This window comes from Limanda limanda, chromosome 14, assembly GCF_963576545.1.
Source record: "Limanda limanda chromosome 14, fLimLim1.1, whole genome shotgun sequence".
Lineage (NCBI taxonomy): Eukaryota > Metazoa > Chordata > Actinopteri > Pleuronectiformes > Pleuronectidae > Limanda > Limanda limanda.
The window spans coordinates 21,225,134-21,243,393 of NC_083649.1; the positions used below are offsets into that span (position 1 = coordinate 21,225,134).

At 41.4% G+C, this 18,260-nt stretch overlaps 2 protein-coding genes across 2 annotated transcripts in view; both read right to left on the minus strand.

Annotated features, from left to right (window-relative positions):
• Positions 1 to 6,103: 6,103 nt before the first annotated feature.
• On the minus strand, positions 6,104 to 9,492 carry hspb1 (heat shock protein, alpha-crystallin-related, 1). Its single transcript, XM_061085902.1, has 3 exons — positions 9,005 to 9,492; positions 7,315 to 7,378; positions 6,104 to 6,800 (listed from the first exon to the last, which is right to left on the minus strand). Exons 1-3 carry the CDS (start codon positions 9,420 to 9,422, stop codon positions 6,644 to 6,646), a joined length of 639 nt encoding a protein of 212 aa, XP_060941885.1. The 5' UTR covers positions 9,423 to 9,492; the 3' UTR covers positions 6,104 to 6,643.
• A 7,058-nt stretch (positions 9,493 to 16,550) lies between these two features.
• Positions 16,551 to 18,260, minus strand: part of srrm3 (serine/arginine repetitive matrix 3) — a 33,254-nt gene continuing 31,544 nt past the window's right edge. The window contains exon 13 of the mRNA XM_061086626.1: positions 16,551 to 16,818. Coding sequence (XP_060942609.1) covers positions 16,551 to 16,818 — 268 coding nt within the window. The remainder of the gene's footprint in view (positions 16,819 to 18,260) is intronic.

Genomic DNA, 18,260 nt, shown 5'->3' on the forward strand with positions numbered 1-18,260 from the left:
GAGGTAACCAAAATCTTTAGTGCCATATTGATTGATGCAAGTGGGAGTGGCCTGTTACTTATTTTGTCATAACTTAGGAAAACTTTGAGCGTTTGAACAAGATGCACGACTGCACTGACAAGAAGAGTCTGAATTATCGATTGAATTACATCCCTGAAGCCAATTTCATGACACAACATCCAATACATTATTAAGATTCATCCATTCGGGATCATTCATCTTTGTACAACCTCTACTGACCATAAATCCAATAGTTGTAGATGTTTAAAATGTGACAATATTAAAGGAATTTACATCAAGCACAGATTTAGTCCGAATGTGGATCACCTCTGAGGATATTGTTTCCTCATTATCTCAATATACCCAAGGCTTTGATTAGTTTTGGTGTCAAAGTGAAACAAATAGCTATGATCGGAGTCAGAAAATGAATTCATGGATCAGTCTATTACACTCACATTGATAAAACAATGTCATGACAAGGACAGCATCACTAATATAAATCAAGGTTAGTTTTAAAGTTTGCTTTAATGATGATCATTAGTTTTGAATTAGTAGAAGCCATTAAAAGAACTGTTAGCAATTCAGCTGCACAACACAAATCTATTTCACATTAAATGTACTTTAGACATTTTGTTTACATCTTCATCAAATGCTTTTAACAGCTCTTCCTATTTAATGGTCAGATTTAGGCATCTGCATGATGGTGGGACGAAAAAACCCTGGCTTTTTTCTATTCAGCATGTTGATGTGTCTGACAAGGCAAAACAAAGTTCAGCTCACAAGTTGCAGGGGAAACTGAATGACAAATATATTTAGTGTATGTTTGATTTTTGTTCTGTACTCTCTAATCTCAGGTTCGAACTACCACAGTACGTATGTTTGAAAAGATATTGGTTGTGTTAGGGGAGTGTCGAGTCATAAATTCTTACTGTGACTCAGTCATGAGACATCCCTGACCAATCACAGCTTGCCGTCTTTCACAACCTGCCTGATGTCATCAGGAAGCAGTCCTCAGGGACTGACTCCAGGGAACAACATAAAGAAACGATTGCGTCCGAGATGCAGAGATACTGGCCGTCTTCGTGTACCACTGAAAATGTAGGGCCACTTGTCATTCACTATGGTACAGACTGTCCTACATCTGTTTATCAAGCTGATATGGTGTCGTATGTACCTGTCAAATAAGATTGAACTGAGTGACTCACAGTTAGTCAAGATAGAACAAGCACTACAATCAGCAACGTTTAAAAGATGAATGATGATCATCAATAATTGATTGGAGCGATGATTGTTGTGTCTGTGCTGTAGAATTCTTATCAATCTCTTTGAGAGTTTCTGCCATATCATGGAGTGTAACTTGCTCTTATCTCAGGCTCTAAATGTTTCGCTTTTATTATAGTCAGACTTTGGTCTCTTCTTCTTTGTTTGGTTAAGGTGCATTACCGCCAGCCACTGTGTGTTTCAATAACCTACTTCTTAACCTTCCCCATTCAGTACTGTATCTCTTATTACTCTTGATATTTGATAGATTCTCCTTCTTCGTTTGGTCAAGTAGCAGCTCTCTTTTTTGGTCCCTGTTCATGCTATAGCAGCAGCCCAACAGCACGTCTCATCAATGGACATAGTGTTTTATGTATACAAGCAGATACACTTTGCTGCTACAGAGGACACAGTTTATTATTTACTTGTTTAAATGTGATAAGAAATGTCAGCTCACTACCATGAGTATGGCTCGCTGACTTTCAGATTCCACCACCATCAGTTATCACATCAGTATCAGTAATGCATTTTAAGGGGACGACTAGGTTTCATCCATTGCAGGAATAGCAACTGTACACAAAAAAATAGATCACCACTAAGCAGGCTCCTTACTGCGATGCGTTCAGTAAAGGATCCACGAGTCCATGATACATTTTGTAACATGGACAATATGGGAGCCAGAAAATATGGGAGCCCTACTCTCGTTTGTGTCTTTAACCCACCAAACAAATTTAACAGGTGAAATAGAGACGAAATAAACCACGCCCCTTGCCCCTCTTACCCAGCACTTATAATTTAGCAAATATCTGCAGCCAAACTAAAAACACAAAGACAGGCTAAATGTTAACTTTGGCTCTTACTGCAGGGATATGTGTCATATGCTGCGACAACACTAAAAAGGCTTTGTCTGTCTTACTTCTACTGAAGAAGTTATATTTTCTTTGCATTGTTTGACACAAACACTACGGCACTGATTTTTGTGAAATTTGGAGGAAGGGTGGGGTAAGGGCAATGGAAGAACCAATTAACTTTGGGAGCAGGTTCCATTAAAGGAGGGTAGAACCAGGATTTAGTTTTTTGTAAGATTCATCATTTTGGGGAATTTCTCAAGAAATAAGATCTTGATTTAAAACATTATGCACACAGATATCTGATTGGTCTGATAGCTAGTAATGTGTGCAATGTGTCGAGGCTTGATTAAATTAAAGGGCCAATTGGGCATTAGTGGATGTATTTTAATTCAAATTCGATTTACAGTGCATTACTTAAGGGCCAATAAATGATATGGTAAACAGAGCCAACAATTGGTGTGATAACTTTTTACAGTTGGTATAATGCAGCTCTAATATGCATCATTTGTTAAATACTCTTACTATAATCTTTCTTCTTTGTTTCAGGGTCCTCTGCTTTTGTGTAGACTTTCTGCTATGAAAAATGTCTCTTTTAATAAAGAACAAACACTATGTTGCACTAATTGTAGATTTACTGCCAACAGTAATATTTATGCTGTGGACAGAATAATATATTTACATACTCCACACTGAGTGCAAAGAAGCAGAAGCATTCTAAGTTTTTCCGCTAAAGTGAGATATATATTTATGTTTCTCTCTTGACTTGTAACATCACATTTTTTCTAGATTTTCCTCTTGAACACTCAGGGAGTGAAGTGAAGTAGTCCAATCAGCAGCCTGGCCACTAATGGCGGCTCACGTGAGGCAGTTCTCTGGTTATCGGTCTGGATAGCTCCTGGATTGATGGGGACTGGCATGAATAATTTAGGCGTGCATTATACTGGGAGGAAATGGTGACTCATGGATGAGGAAAAGCTGAAATGCTAAGTAGTTAAGAGACTGCTGCTGCCTCGTCTGAGGCCAATGTCTGCAAGGCTTCCATGAATGGCAGAGCTTGGCACACACACACAGACTGTGAATTTATAAACATTGTTTATGATGTTCTGATGTTCTCTCTCACAAATGCCTGCTCTTACATTATATATTTTTAATTGTGTGTATCATTTAGTGCAATGTTGTTAGAAATGGATCAGATCTAGCTAATGATGGCGGATGAGCAGCTCATTAATCACTACAGGTCTGGAACCATAAAGAAGAAATAAGCACCAGTCCATGCCCGCTATCTACCCTGTGTAACTATACAACCCGCTGGAGGCTCGGTGCATAGCAGAGCACTCTATAAATAGATCTCCCCTGCAGCTTCGGAGTCAAGAGTAGAGTTAGTATGTGCATTAGTGGGCTGGCACGCAACATGAATGGCTAGAAGTTGACGGGGAGGAAGAAAGAGGAGTGATGAAAACAACCAGCCACTCGGTACGTCACCAGTCGTGCTGCCACATCTTTCATTTCTTCCTGCAGTGACTGGGAATGAACCGGAGGCAGATTAACACACTCACATGCAGAACTGGCTTCATACATGCAGCTGAACAGTGTATTGATCATGACAGAGCTCGTTGATGGTATTTTGAAATACCGCTCCGGGCCTAGTTCCTCTGTTTATATACAGTATATGTATATTGTTCTACCTATATGTTCCTGTAGACGTCCATGCTGTTTTAATAATGTACAGGATGTTATAAAAACTCACCAGGCAGAACACATTTTTAATCCAGTCTCGACTGTTTCGCCCCTTGATAAACACAAACGTTGGGAAATGTTCAGAATGCATTACTTTTAAATTTGCTCTGCTCACAGGGGCAGACAGATCCAAATCAGTTTCTCAGCTGCAACAGGAATAAATCCACATTAATATTTAATGAGGGGAGATGCAGGACACAAATCATTGCTCTCTGCACTTTGATTCATCCAACTCTTCTTAAGTTGTCATGGTGGTGATAGAAACTAGAGTTTCAGTTGTGGGTCAGTCATGTCTCCCCGAGAAACTATGAAACTTCACATGCTGAACATTCATAACTGTACCAGTGCCAATATTGTCCTAAAGCAACAAATATAAAAATGATTTTACTAACTTAGAATACACTAAGAGACTGTGTCCATATAAGTTTACAAGTGTATATTGTAGTTTTTCCATGATGTAAAGTTATTCAAGATGTGCCATAAACCTCAAATGCATTGAATGACGACGGAGAGACGACAGAGGCAATCTTCAGAGCCAAGTTTAAAACTTTTCACAATAAAAGGTCTGAGGTAATTTTCACGGTACAAAGCATTACAGCAACAAACAAGGATTTTGCTTTTACTTTGTAGACAACTTTCTGTAGAGGAAATCATTTTATGAATGTTGCTACGACGGAGATCAGCACCCATAAGTCTAAATTAGACAGATATAATGAAATGGAAATAATCAAAGTACGATCTATGATCTGGCCTTGGTTTGACCCAATGTTTTTAATACTGAAGGTATTGCTTGTTCAAATCACACAGCACTCACTCGGCACGACACTTTCATTAACGTGTGAAGCTGATTAGATGAATAGTTTGCAAATGCGTAACGTATACATACACATGTTTGTGGAATTAGGAGGTAGTTGTTACAAATGTAAGGTTCTAAGTTTATGATAAATATAAATTTTAAGTATCCTCTGGTTAAACATTTAGTAGAACTATCAATTTGTCGATCCACAGATGCAAGATATATTTTATTTGTTTAATCTTTGCAATATTTAGCTTCCTAGATTAAAGTGCTAGCATGCAAACAATACTCCTGAGCACATGTTAACATTGTTCATTGAAACTTTGACCTGATGACCAAAGCTCAAACAATTCATCCTGGTTGTTTATATTTTTCAATCATAACCACACATATTATAGCAGCACTAGCGGAAAAGACAGTGCATCAACAATGTAATGGAGCTAAATTCTGTGCTTCAGCTTTTAGTCTATCCAATGGAATTTGTGTTAGCAAAAATGCAGTAGAGGCAAAGTCAATAGGATTCATCCCCGGGGGACTCCGAAAACATGTGCAAAATGTGATGCTCATCCACCCAAAGGTTGAGATATCTCAGTCTGGACCAAAGAGGTGGACAGACTGACTGATTCAACCATAGACTAACTACTAATAAAGTAATTATGTTTTATTATACAGTCACATAGATCAGGACTCAGTGTCAGGATTAACTTGTACAACACTGAGTCCTGTTCGCTGAAGGTTAATGAATTAATAAGAATAGTCTTTATAATTGGTTATGCAATAATATAGATATATCAACTCCTGGTCAAAGTGAATGTAGTAACTGGTGTTATAGGGCTGCTGTAGGACACAATGTTATGCTTTGTTTCAGTTTCAATAAAAGCTGGTCCATTCTCTATGTAGAGATCAGTCAGAGGCAACATTGTTAAATGTGAGAATTACAGCAGTGAAGCATATCATGTTGAGCATGGGCTGTTTCACTTGGCCTCTTTTGCATGAATGACCCTGAGATATATAACTTAGTTAAAAATACTGTATCATTGGGAAGCCTAGTATTTCATGATTTAGTCGTGATCTTCAAGTTTCCAGACCAAATTCAGCTGATTCAGGATGTGAAGACTGCTGCTATTTAACTCAACATGTGGAGGAACTTGTCACAACTGTTCATTATATCAAGCATTTGCACTGCTTATTTTTACTTTGCACTACTCCGGATTGCACAACACGCTACCGTTTTTAATTCTCCCCCCCGTGCCTTTTTGACAGCATACTTGTAAATTGCTTACGCATGTCAGTTTTGCGCTTATGTTGTGTACTTATGTCTAATTATGTTTTCACTGTGGCTCAGGGAGAAACAGCATTTAAATCTAGTCTGTGTCATGTACATAAGGCAGAACTGACATCGAAGTTGACTCTGACTTGACATCAGGTCGCCGGCACACAAGAAAAAAAAGAGACTCAATATGTTTCTATTCTTTATTTGTGTGACTGGGTAATCTTTCTGAAGGCAACTGTAAATGACAACGGTCTCTGTCCAGTCCAGGGGTGACACAGTGTGTTCACATACAGGCAAAAGAATAATTTGGTATAAATACTCTCCTAGGATCTCGGTTCCTTAATTCTCAAGATTCCTGCTTATACTGTCCACTTCACTGTTGTCATTAATTTGTTTGTAGAGGCAGCGTGAAGTGGATTTGCTCAACAGGACCGAGGAAGGTGTGTGTTTGTGTGTGTATGTGTAAATGCGGGAGAGAGCGGGGCTGAGCTGAGATTTCCTATATTCAGCTGAAGAGTGTAATTACAGCAGAGAGAGAAGGCATATGGCACTGGTGCAGATGTGTTTACACAGTGCACTCAGCTGGGGTTGGCTCATTATCACAGTCAGAGAGGAGGGAGGCGACAGAAGAGCGAAATCCCTCGCTCTTCTGTCTCTGCTTTGTGAACACGCTATATGCTACTTCTTCACCTTGTAGGCATGTGTATACGTATGCTGCTCTTCCTCCTACTTCTTCACCACGCCACCTTTGTTGTCCATGGTGACGGGTATCCTAACCTCTGAGGACTCGATGGCAGGTCTAGCAAGAGGAGCCTCGATGGTTAGCACCCCCTCAGGGGACAGGGAGGAGGTCACCTTCTCAATGTCAGCAGTGGAGGGCAGGCTGGAAGGGAGCAATACAACACAGTTAAGCTTCACAGTAAGTCAAAGAATCACTCCAGTAAATGTAAACATGGCTCCAGTCCTGATGAAAACGCAACATGGCCTCTTCCTTTTCAAAAACAGACTGAAATATCCATAAAATCAGATCTAAGACCAGCTCAGTTTGTCTGCTCAGTGTGTGCTGTGGCCCCTGGATGGCAGCAGAGCCCTGTTAAGCCAAACAACTCAGGAATGAATGCTGGGAGGTGGAGGCCGCTGCTGATAGCTGAATTTCATGCTCTGAAAAGCAGCAGCCCTCTACAGGCCAGACAGACCAAAAACTAAAAGAGATTCAGGGCAGCAAAGCCCTGATAAGGGTAGCACAGGAGTTTTAATGGGAAAAGTGGTTTGAAGTGAGCTGTTGACGTATCGCCTGTAGCTTATTTTTAGAATCCATAAAAGTAATTGGTGTTAAACTAAATTCTTCAAGCTTGTCTGTTGATAATGAATAGAGTTTAACATGCTGAGTCACTTACGTGTATTTCCTGGTGAAAGTCCTGGACACAAAACCGTGCTCATCCTTCCTCTCCTCATGCTTCCCTGAGGACACGGGAAACATTCTTTTACCAAAATGTAGCACTAATCTGAAAGTCATGCTGATTTCCAGGAGTTATGACTTAAGAATTATTGCAATATTATGATGTACAAAATCTGCAAAGGAGGAAACCAAATTGGGGGGGAAATGGGGGGGGGGGGGGTGGGGGAAGAAGGCTGCTTGAAGAATGATCACCAGCAGAAGGACTGATCAGAAAACCTTCTCAGGCAGAATGTGTGTGGGGTTTTTTAATCCAGAATTTTACGCTGAAACGAGTTGAGTGTGTGAACTATTGCACTTTATTCCTATCATTATCGTCAGGAGTCTTTCTGAGGATTTATTTTCGATTGGTCTTCTCAATTTTGTTTTGCCATAGCTGGGAAAGCACATAAATAATTATTACTCAAACAAATTGTTTCATACAAACCAAATGCATTAGCATAAAGACCAGCAAAGCTAACAATCTACCAGAAGGGGGTCGGGTGGGGGAGCAGCTATGTGGAGGCCTTTGTGGTGGTATTTTTATCTTACACAGCCGTGCGGCCATACCAGCGTCAGAAGATCCTCACCAGTCTTAATCGCATCCCGTCAGGCTCTCAAACACGGGCCTTCATCCTGGCTCTGCAGAAATGTGTTTGTTATGACAACGGCCTGACGAAGGTTGCTTTCCTCTGGGAGCGATCGTCTTTCCTACAGGACGAGGCTGCCAGCATGAGCGAGTGTGTGGCTGGGCCGAGCAGCCGCTTTTTCCTAACATCAGGGGTCACTAGTTTGAGTGTGCATGAAAACTCCAGGAAGGAGGTATGGTAAAAACGAAATAGAAATCTGATACGTATACAAAGCTCTCATTAATTCTCTGACATCTTTGAACAGCGCGTTTGTTCACTGGTGATAGAAGACACATGAGGTGGCAAATTCCACTTGGACAGAGCCCCATGCTTTGTTTATCTATGTTGTGACTGTCCAGTCTCTCACCAGTGATAAGTGCCATAGTCTGGCCCATAACCCTGTACCAGATCCAGCAGTCCTTTTAAAGTAGCAGACAGACTGGGTGAGTCACAGTGGAGAGGTTGAATCTGACCCGGAGAGAAAGGAACTTTTATATGATCCATTCCATACTTTCAGGTTTACTCATTTTGGACTTAAGCCCTCATTTAGGTGATGATAACATTTCATATGGAGAAGTGAAACTGGCTTTTGCACCATATCCATCTGTGAGCTGCTGTGAAAGACGACTCCCACACATTGAATTGTGGGTTGCTATCTGTCGAGCAGGCATGCATCCAAAGACCCCGCCCTCTGGTACACTGGATCTCAGAACAATGTCTCATGGTATTATGTAACTCTGCAGCAATGCATCTGCCTTGTACTTTGAGTTGCACAAAGTTTTCTTGCCTTTTCATGTAGACTTTGTTCCACACTGTAGCAGCTCCTCTAAACATAATTCTGTCATGTTTCTATCAATGCATCTGTCCTACACATGGTGTTTGTATACTGTGGCTAGATGCTGAGTGGATATAACGTTTAAAATGTTATTCTAGTATAAGAGTTTCCAAAAAAATTGTTTCCCAGCATGCAGTGGTCAAAATTACAACTCAGGGAAGGGATCAGTGATAGATGTAAAGGCTCACCAGTGATTTCCACCACACCATCCTTGGTTTTCACTAGCAGCTCCTCAGGCGAGAAGTGGTTGACGTCCAGGGACACCTTCCAGTTGTCTTGGGTCTGCTTGATCTCCGACAATCCGGTGCTCATCTGGCGGGACAGGGCGCGAGCCTGATGCGCCTGCTGGGCCTGCTGGGCCATCATTGCGCCGGGATACATCATGGGAGTGTGGGGCATCATAGGAGTGTGGGGTGTCATGGTGCCCATTTCCGGGGTCATGATGGAGGAGCGCAGGTACCCAGGCCAATGGGTGGTAGGGAAAGTGGCTTCTAGGGTCGGCATTCCGAAGGACTGGTCGAACATGCGACTGCTCTGTTGCCAATCATAGAATGGGTCCCAGCTCGGGCTTTGGAGTAGGCTGAAAGGAATACGTCTCTCAGCCATGGCTGCTGTGGAGCGTTGTTGTAATGGAGAGCTGCTGGCTGCACAAGAAGAGCCCTTTGGCCTGTCTGAAAATGTGTGTCCAATGTTCCGTCTGCCTCTCAGCTGAGAACTTTTATACACACAGACGCCACCCCTGTCAACAGGGTCCTCCCTTGTGAGTCAAGCCCTCCCAACTCACACCCCTCCACACCATTATGGAAAGTACTAGAATATCTATTTGTGGCAGACACAGCACACCAATGGAATCCGCAGCAGGAAGGCCCTCCACTGATTCAGCTGTCCAGTGCACTGTTAACCCCGCCGTCCTCATGCTCTGTGTAATCCCCCCCCCCCCCCTCTCTGGACATCCAAAAAAAACAGATTCTGGGAGGCTGCTGGAAAAGTCAGCTATGTCTGGTGAGTACAGAACATACAGTCTCAGGCTTAGATAAGACTAACATGCTATTTCTAACATGGCTCTGTATAGGCTATGATGTGATATGTTCCATGCTATTATCAGCCTGATATTAATTCCACAGCTGAATGACAGTTTGGGACATGGGTGCAAAAGAACATTGGACACATGCAACGCACATGAGAACAATTGAAAGACTTAAAAAACAACGACAACTGCAGGCATGATGACCTTTTCACCGAAATATTAGATTAATCATTGGCTCACTTGTGAAATCATGACAGCTGAGTGAAGACTTGACACATCTTTGTCTACATGTATCTACCTACTAATTCAACACGGGTCTGTCCAATGCAAATCTCACACGCCCTTCATTTGATCAGCTTCACTTTGCATGTGTATTGTAAATTGGCAGTGCCGAGTTTTGTACAATTTGGAAACGCAGTGCGATCATTATCAGTAAAGATATAATAAACAGGTGACCAGCCCTCTGTAGCAGCCAGTGGGGGTGGGGCAGTGTGCCTTCAGTGGACAGTTTAACGTCTTATTCTTCTTCCTCTCAAACTACAGCAGCGGTCGGCATCCGAGTCAAAAAGCCACCACATTATTTTAAGAATTTTTCATTTTTTATTACATCATATTGACTGAGACACACAGCTGCTGATCTCTGTCATAGCCACATCACATCACATCACTTCACAACATCAGTGACAGTATATTGTAGAAGTGTTTGAGGAGGACTCACTTATGACATGGAATAATTCTGAAGTAGCTCTGGAGCTTTAACACAAGCTTATTCCAAACAGGCAGGCGTAGAACGGACATTGTACTAGTCATTAAATAAATATGAATTATGTTTTATTAATGAAAAGACCCACAATTTGTTAATTTATTAATGTGGAAACAGGAAATGCTCAATGGAAACTGAAGACATGTGGCATTACTTCACATCTCTATCATGCCTTTATCATGCCATCCCAAATCAGGTTATTATATAAACATAAATTAACCAGAACAAGCTGAACATTAATTTGACTTGCTTGCTACACTTTAAAAAAAGGATATCTAACTATAAATTGAAGTGTGCGTCTTATTTTTTCCACAACAGCTCACCTGATCGACTTCAGTAATGGCAGGTGTACTGCCGAGGACACGAGGAAGTGCAGTGTTGAATCTGAAGTTTTTGGAGAAGACTTACCTTGAAAAGGAAGAGCATCATGCATGAGTGAGATCCGGGGGCTGAGGATAACCTTTGTCAGGAATCAGAGGGCCTGACAGCAGAACTGGAGAACTGACCTCAACCAATCCCAAGAACAGCTGAAGAAGCAGGAGGTGGAGACCCTCACACTTTAAAAAAGGTCCAATAGAACTGGAGCTAGGAGCCTGAAGTATTAACATCTGTCCTAAGAGATCTGATCACAAGTGGTGAGAGCTTAACCCGCGATATTAAAATGTGTCCTGAATGCATCTTCTGTGACAAAGTGTGGTCAGATCTCACTTTATATGTTAATAATCAGGACTGCTATTTGTGATTGTGAAGACCATATTGTCAGTTTACAGATGTGTCCAATTACAACGTTTATGTTAGAGTGTCGGCATGAGCGAGAGAGATAGAGAAAGAATGAGCGGAGTCAGGAGGGGCTGAACGGATGAATGCAGCTACAAAGAAAGAACAAAGTCATCATCCGAATGCATTCAAGTTCACACAGCAAATTCTAAATCAATGAGCACAGCGGTGAATAGAACTCAGTTGTTCTTACTTATATGAGTTTATTAAAACATGGATCTGTACACAGAAGATTTTTGGTCTAATGTAAATGCCATTGGTCAAACCAAAAAGCTTTAACTTCAATAGAAGCATTTCAGTATTTGAAGTTGAATACTCGTGAGTATAATGGGAAACTTATCATGACTTATAGTGACCATTATACTCATGAGTGCACACTCACTGCTCAGCTTATCACAGCACCAGCTACAGGAAGGCAACTCCTGTCACAAAACTTATAATTTAAACTTGAGATTCTAAAGCATTCCTGCAGAGGCCAGTAGACCGCTCAGATCAGGTCATAATATAACTCATGCACTATATTAAAAGGTAGAAAGAGGTGTAGAACAAATTCGCTGACAGGACTGATCAAGGGTCAAAGACTCTGGCATCTGTGACACAGCTACATGCTGCGTGGCCGCTCGGTGGCCTAGTGGTCAACACTGCGGCCTCCCACACAGAACTCAAGTAACCGGCTGGGCATAGGTCCAAGACTTCCTCTTTCTTCCAGTGTCAAAAGGAAGTTACCTCCCAAACTCAAACTACATGAATTTTAATTGAATAAAAAACAGTTTAAAAAAAACATTTCAAATATATAGGTTCTACCTGTGTAGCTTTACTTCAGGGTTAGTTTATTAGATGCTTTAAAACATCACAATGGCCAATCAGTGATAAAGTAAAACAATCTTCAACATCCTGCTTATACTAGGTGTGACACATAATAGAACCTTACAACACACTGTGGCGTTCCACTTGGATCTATAACAATCCAAAATCACTCATTTCACTCATTTACTTTATATTATACAACATCTAGACACTTTATTTCATTGTTGATTAAATTAAATTCATGCATTAGTCATGTGCTCAGCTGTCAGCTACTGATAGGTCTATGGGTGCTCCTCAGTCACCCACTAATCACAGCCCATTCTTTCACCAAAGCGGCCACTTTTAAACACGACCTCATCCTCACTGACGCCTGCTCAGCTCACGCCCTGCTGCCGGTAACTTGCCTCCACCCCCCCAGCCTCCACCTTTTAGCACTGAGTGCATACATGGTCGTGGTAAACGATATTCACCTTGAACAAATGTATCTTGCCTGCTATGCCCACCGGGGGGGTTCTGCACATGTTCCCCAATATATCTTAGCATGCTGCTCGGCTAATCCAGAGAACATCCAAAGAATGGAGCCATCTGCACCAAGCATAACTGTACTCCCATCGGCAATAAATGGGTAAATCATGACAAAGTGTTCCTGACTGAACTAACAATAGATCCAAAATAGTTGCAAAAATGATTAATGTTGACACCAGGGATAAATCACAAAAGTACCAAACAGTAGCAACACCAACCAGTGATGACTCATTGGACTAATCCCATGTAGAGTAAACTGTATAGCAATTGAACAGTCAGTGCACATTAGTACAGTACATTTCATATCACATTGCGCAGTTGATATTTAAAAAAGTTAGGATGAAAATGACTTTTAATACATTCTAATTAGTTTTAACAAATCCAATTAAAAAATCCTTCATGGATGTTTGTCTACCAAGTTACATCGGAAATAAAGTGCCTTTAAATTGTGCAACTGTGAAGCAGGATAATTGATGGACTATAAGAGCGCTCAACCAGTCTTTGCATCATGAAGGCAGGAGAGTGTTGGATTTCCAGACACTAACAAAAGCAACTGGGTGCGAGAAATAATTCAAAGACCCAGACCTCCAGTTGGCAGGAAGTAGAAATGGTGACTTAGAGAGTGAGCACAGAGAGTAAACCTGGATGAGGAGACACAGTTGAGAGTGAGACGCATCAGGACGAGGTAGACAATCCCCAGAGAGGGAAACCAGACTGACACAGGAAGTAAAACAGTAGAGAAGGGAAAATCAGAGCATACAACTACTGGACGACACTGCCCCGAGTGATATATGTACAGTTTTGATGCATTTACGGATACTTTCAACTTAATTATTTATCAGATATATTTGTTTGGTTTACTTGTATATTTCAGTCTTACTAAATGAAAAAACTGCTCACGCATGTAGAGCAGTTTTTTAAAGTCTTTTAAAGTCTTTTAAAGTCTTTTCTTTTGTAACATGTTTATTTGTGCGTTTTTTCTCCTCATCTGTAATTACTTTACACTATGTGCCGTCATGCGGGAAAGGATGGGTTGAGGAGGTGGGAGGGAATTGAGATTATAATGGGAGTGGTTGATTTTATCATATGATGCTGTATTTTTATTGGCACACCAATAAAACAAGATTATATAATAAAAAACAGAGAGCTCATGCCTCAGCCAAGGCCCAACAGGCCCCTTATGAAACCTCATGTAAGTTCACTAGAGTTATAACTTTATATATTTTCAAGATAAAGTTCAAGAGAAGAGTTTTTTTGGCTTTCAAAATGTGGCATGGCAGAAAGAGTCCGAAAACTCTGAAGTCATTGAGATGCAACTGTGTGTGTGTGTGATCTTCACGAAACTCTTGTGCGTGCAGGTGTTACAGATGTGTGCATGTCTCTCCACACTGAGAGGGAAGGAAACTTGACCGGACTTTGGACAAAAGGGATCGATAAGGAGACTCTTGAAATACAATTGAGGAATTAATGGAAGATTCATAAATCTTGGAAGATTTAGTTTAGTTTTGACTGAAATAAACTGATCTCATTCAGAGTTACGAGATATCACATATATACATATACATAAGATGTAACAGGCTGGATAGAAGCCGGAGGATCTGCAACCTTTGCAATGACAAGCATCACGGAGAGGAATATAATATTTTATTTGAAGGTAAGAATGTATGATTTATAGAGAGAAGTATCTGCCAAAGTTGTAGCCAAATACTCATCAATGTTAAAATGATTATATCATTACAATCAGACAAGCAGCAAGTTATTTGTACACTTTTTTTTCTTCTTCTTCTTCATGGACATGGCTGAACAGTTGGTCATGGTCTTGAGTCATGTTAAATAAAGAGATCTGATGACATTACATGAAATATGCACACTCCCTTTAAAAAAACATAATTTTCCTTTTCAGGCACTGGAAGATTATCATCAGCGCCATCTGTAGGTAAATATACAGCATGCACTGGAGCAGCACCGGAAGTCAGAGAGGAAAATAATACAAGAGTGTCAGTACTTCTCCATTAGTTTCTGTTTATTGTCAGGTATAATAACTTTTACATTACAAAGAATGGTGTGTAGAACCAAAGGGGGGGGGGGGTGCTATATTGAATAAATAAACAGGTTTGCAGAGTATTATATTATAGTCACACTGGGAATGCAACACTGGGTTGAGTGACTTGAGGCTGGACGAATGGTTAGGAAGACTTAAGGTGATCCCTGATTGTTCCGCCACTTTGTTTACCGCACTATCGAAGCTGCAGACAGAGGAGGTCTCTGCTATGCTAAAGTTATATACTGTACATATCCTCCTTTTCAAGCTGGTAACCAGGGGACCTTTAAAAAAAAATGTCGTGGCCCATCGTACAAGGGGAAAGAGCGTGTGGTGGCGGGAAAAGTGGAGAAGAAGAGTGGAATGCCCTCTCCAGACAGGGAGATGTTTTGGTTTCACTTCAGGCCGGTCCCTCGCTTCGAACTACAGGAAGAGCCGCAATGACTTGCATTAAAATGACAACAGATGAGGGACGCCTTGAGACGGCAGTAACGTTGAATGAAGACGAGTTTCCACTAACTAAAATCAGAGCATCGTAGACACACACACGCAGCGAACCTACGCGCTGCGCGCCTTAGCGTGTTGTTACGTGGGAATACATCCACGGCAATCTCATGGTAGAACTGCTGTACAGCTCACCACTAAATAAATAAATAAATAAATAAGTTAAATTATAAATAAATAACCCAATAAATAAAACAAATAAATACAGTTGATTCATAAATAGTCGTGGTCAGCGCAAACGTGTGCATGGAGAGTTTTTGCAGACCGTTTCCTGTACAGTACCGTACAGCAGCCTTAGATGCAGGCTACAGGGGACACACGCGCACATACACACACATACGCACACATACAGGATTAGCAGAACATAATAATTTAAACAGGGAAAAGAGTAAAACTACATAATACATATTGTTTTTTCCCATCAACCTCTGTATGTGACATGATGGCGAGGTCGGAGGAGCACAGACGACATCCGCATCTTTGTCGTCTGCTAAGTTTCTCTCCTACGAGCAGCGAGTCTCTCCTGATGCATCATGCTGAACAAACCTCCTCGAACTATATTGAATATACAGTGCATAGTTTACAAAGCCAGAACTTATATCTATACAGACAAACCTATACAGTAGAGTTTCCCTCACAAAAAAGGCCCTTTTTCTTTCCTCCTAATTCAACTGCTTTGTTTTCACGTCTGTTGATCTCTGTGCTTTGCTGAAATTGAAGTCTTTGGGGAGTAAAGTACATGACGAGGGAAAAAATGTCTAAAATGTACAGTTAGTCATTGATGTGTCCTCTTTTTGTCTTCTACTCAGTTCCTATTTTTAGGATATATATATATATATATATATATACTGTATATTTATATATATATATATATATATATACTGTATATTTATATGTTATATAGTTCTTATAGTTCTTCATGAATTCCTTTTGGTTGTTTTATGGTAGAAGAGAAAGAAAGTGCTAACATACAGCAACATTTGATCTTTGGGCTCCACTGAATGAAAGTATGTCATGTGATAACCCATTTCCTTGAATATCTTGGATACATGTGTGTGAAGCGATGAGCAGTGACACCCAATTTCATAGTAATGTGCTCTATCAAAATACAGCTTTCCTGTTTGATCCGGGCTCTGCGTTAGAGGGAGAATGGTCGTGGAGTCTGAGTTTGAGGCCTGGACTGAGCGGCCTGTGCGGGCGCCTTCGGGGGCTTATTAAAGATACATGATAACTGAACCGGAGCACAGTCACCTCAACAGGACTTTGAGTTTTTCCTCCTGCTCCGAGTGTTCAGAAGCCGGGGCTGTCGTAGCTGCTGCGGCTGTCGTAGCTGTGTTGACTGCGGGAGCGGCTCCTACTGCGGCTCCAGCTCCTGCTCTGGCTGCGGCTCCGGCTCCAGCTCCTGCTCCGGCTGTGGCTCCGGTTGTGGCTCCGGTTGTGGCTCCTGCTGCGGCTGCAGCTGCTGTAGCTGTGGCTACGGCTGGACCGGGATGGGCTGCTGTCGTTGCTGGACGAGGACGGACTGGGCCGGTAGTACGGGATCGGCCGCTTGCGAGCGCTAGGGATAGGAGAGAGGGCGAAGGGATGGAGTGTTAATGCTCACATTCCACAAAGATGACGAGTTTGATGAGTTAGTGTCAGTGTGTGTTAAAATACAAATGATGCTGATGTAAAACACATGATGTATTAAGACAGGATTTGATTGTAAGTCAGTGTAGAGGAGGTTATAGAAGTGGTAGACTTTAAGATCAGTGCAGGATCTGAAAGAGAGCAGCTTTGTGGGTTAAAATTAAGTTGTTCAGACACACACACGCACACACACACACACACACACACACACACACACACACACACATACAAACACACCGCAGGAAAAAAGCACGTTGTTAGTTTAAGCTAAAGCTCAGATTGCCTTGTTAATAGCCACTCTGGAAGTGCTTCCTGTAAGGTAATTAGCTGTTAGCTCCTGAAAGAACCTATTCTTCTCAGTGGAGGCCAATACCCAGAAAAATCAACAGTCAACAGTGCAGGGAGAGATAAGCGCTATCAAGGTGTCCCTGCTGCGAGACAAGGTGGGCTCCACCTTGTCATTTCAGCGGCGTGGTACATAACTCCACCTTCACTTTTGTTTCCTCTCTCTGCCATGGAAATCCACAGCCGGCGCAATAGGGGGTATCCACTTTAATACACCTTGATAGCATTTTAATCTCTGTGTCCCTGTGTTACATCATTAGTGCATAAGCACAGTGGGGTGCAGCATTAGAACCGGTGTGAGTCTCAGTGTGTAGCTTTCAGGGTGGTGGTGAAGGAGCAGAGAGAGCACAGAAAAAAGAGGAGGAGAAGAAGGAGGAGGAGGCTAGGTTTACTCAGGGGAGCTCTGATGGTTTGCTGTTCAGCTGTGCTTCAGGAGTCAGACTAGAGGGGTCCTGCTGCACGGCAACTGTTACCAGGGTAACTAGCCTGCAGCAGCTCGTTCAGCAGCATCCCGTTGTCCTGGCGTCGGAACCTTTAGGACTGGAGTGAAAGGGTACACACATTTCACCCATGTCTGTTTCCACATGTATGACAAGAAGTACAATAGGTGACATGGACAACTTTTCACAGCGATGCAGGAGCTTTCTTCATGTGTTTAAATGACTAAATGTCAAGTGCAACAAACCTCAAGGAGCTTTTGTGTGGAAAATATCAAAACCTTTTGTTTGGGTGTGGCCACTGATTCAAACACGTTTTCATCAGCAGAGGAAGAAACAAACATGAATTTAATATATCAACAATTTTGATCGTACTTAGTTTCTTTAGTTAAATTATGCCCTGAACATTTGGTGTTGTGTCTTAAAGCTTTTTATTGCTTTACCTTAATAATGCTAACTTTGTTTCTAGAGAACACAAAGTACAAAGTGCTGTACAATTATCAAATGGTAATAATAATAATAATAATAATAATAATAGTGATAAAATACCTATAGTCTTATAGTGTTGTCTTATTTTAATCATGTAATG

Excerpts from the sequence above, each read along its gene's own strand:
- hspb1 (XM_061085902.1), bottom strand. The coding sequence starts at position 9,422 with ATGGCTGAGAGACGTATTCCTTTCAGCCTACTCCAAAGCCCGAGCTGG. Across the intron at positions 7,379-9,004 it reads TGGTGTGGTGGAAATCACTG|GGAAGCATGAGGAGAGGAAG; the intron begins GTGAGCCTTTAC and ends CCGTGTCCTCAG. Across the intron at positions 6,801-7,314 it reads ACTTTCACCAGGAAATACAC|CCTGCCCTCCACTGCTGACA; the intron begins GTAAGTGACTCA and ends GCTCCCTTCCAG.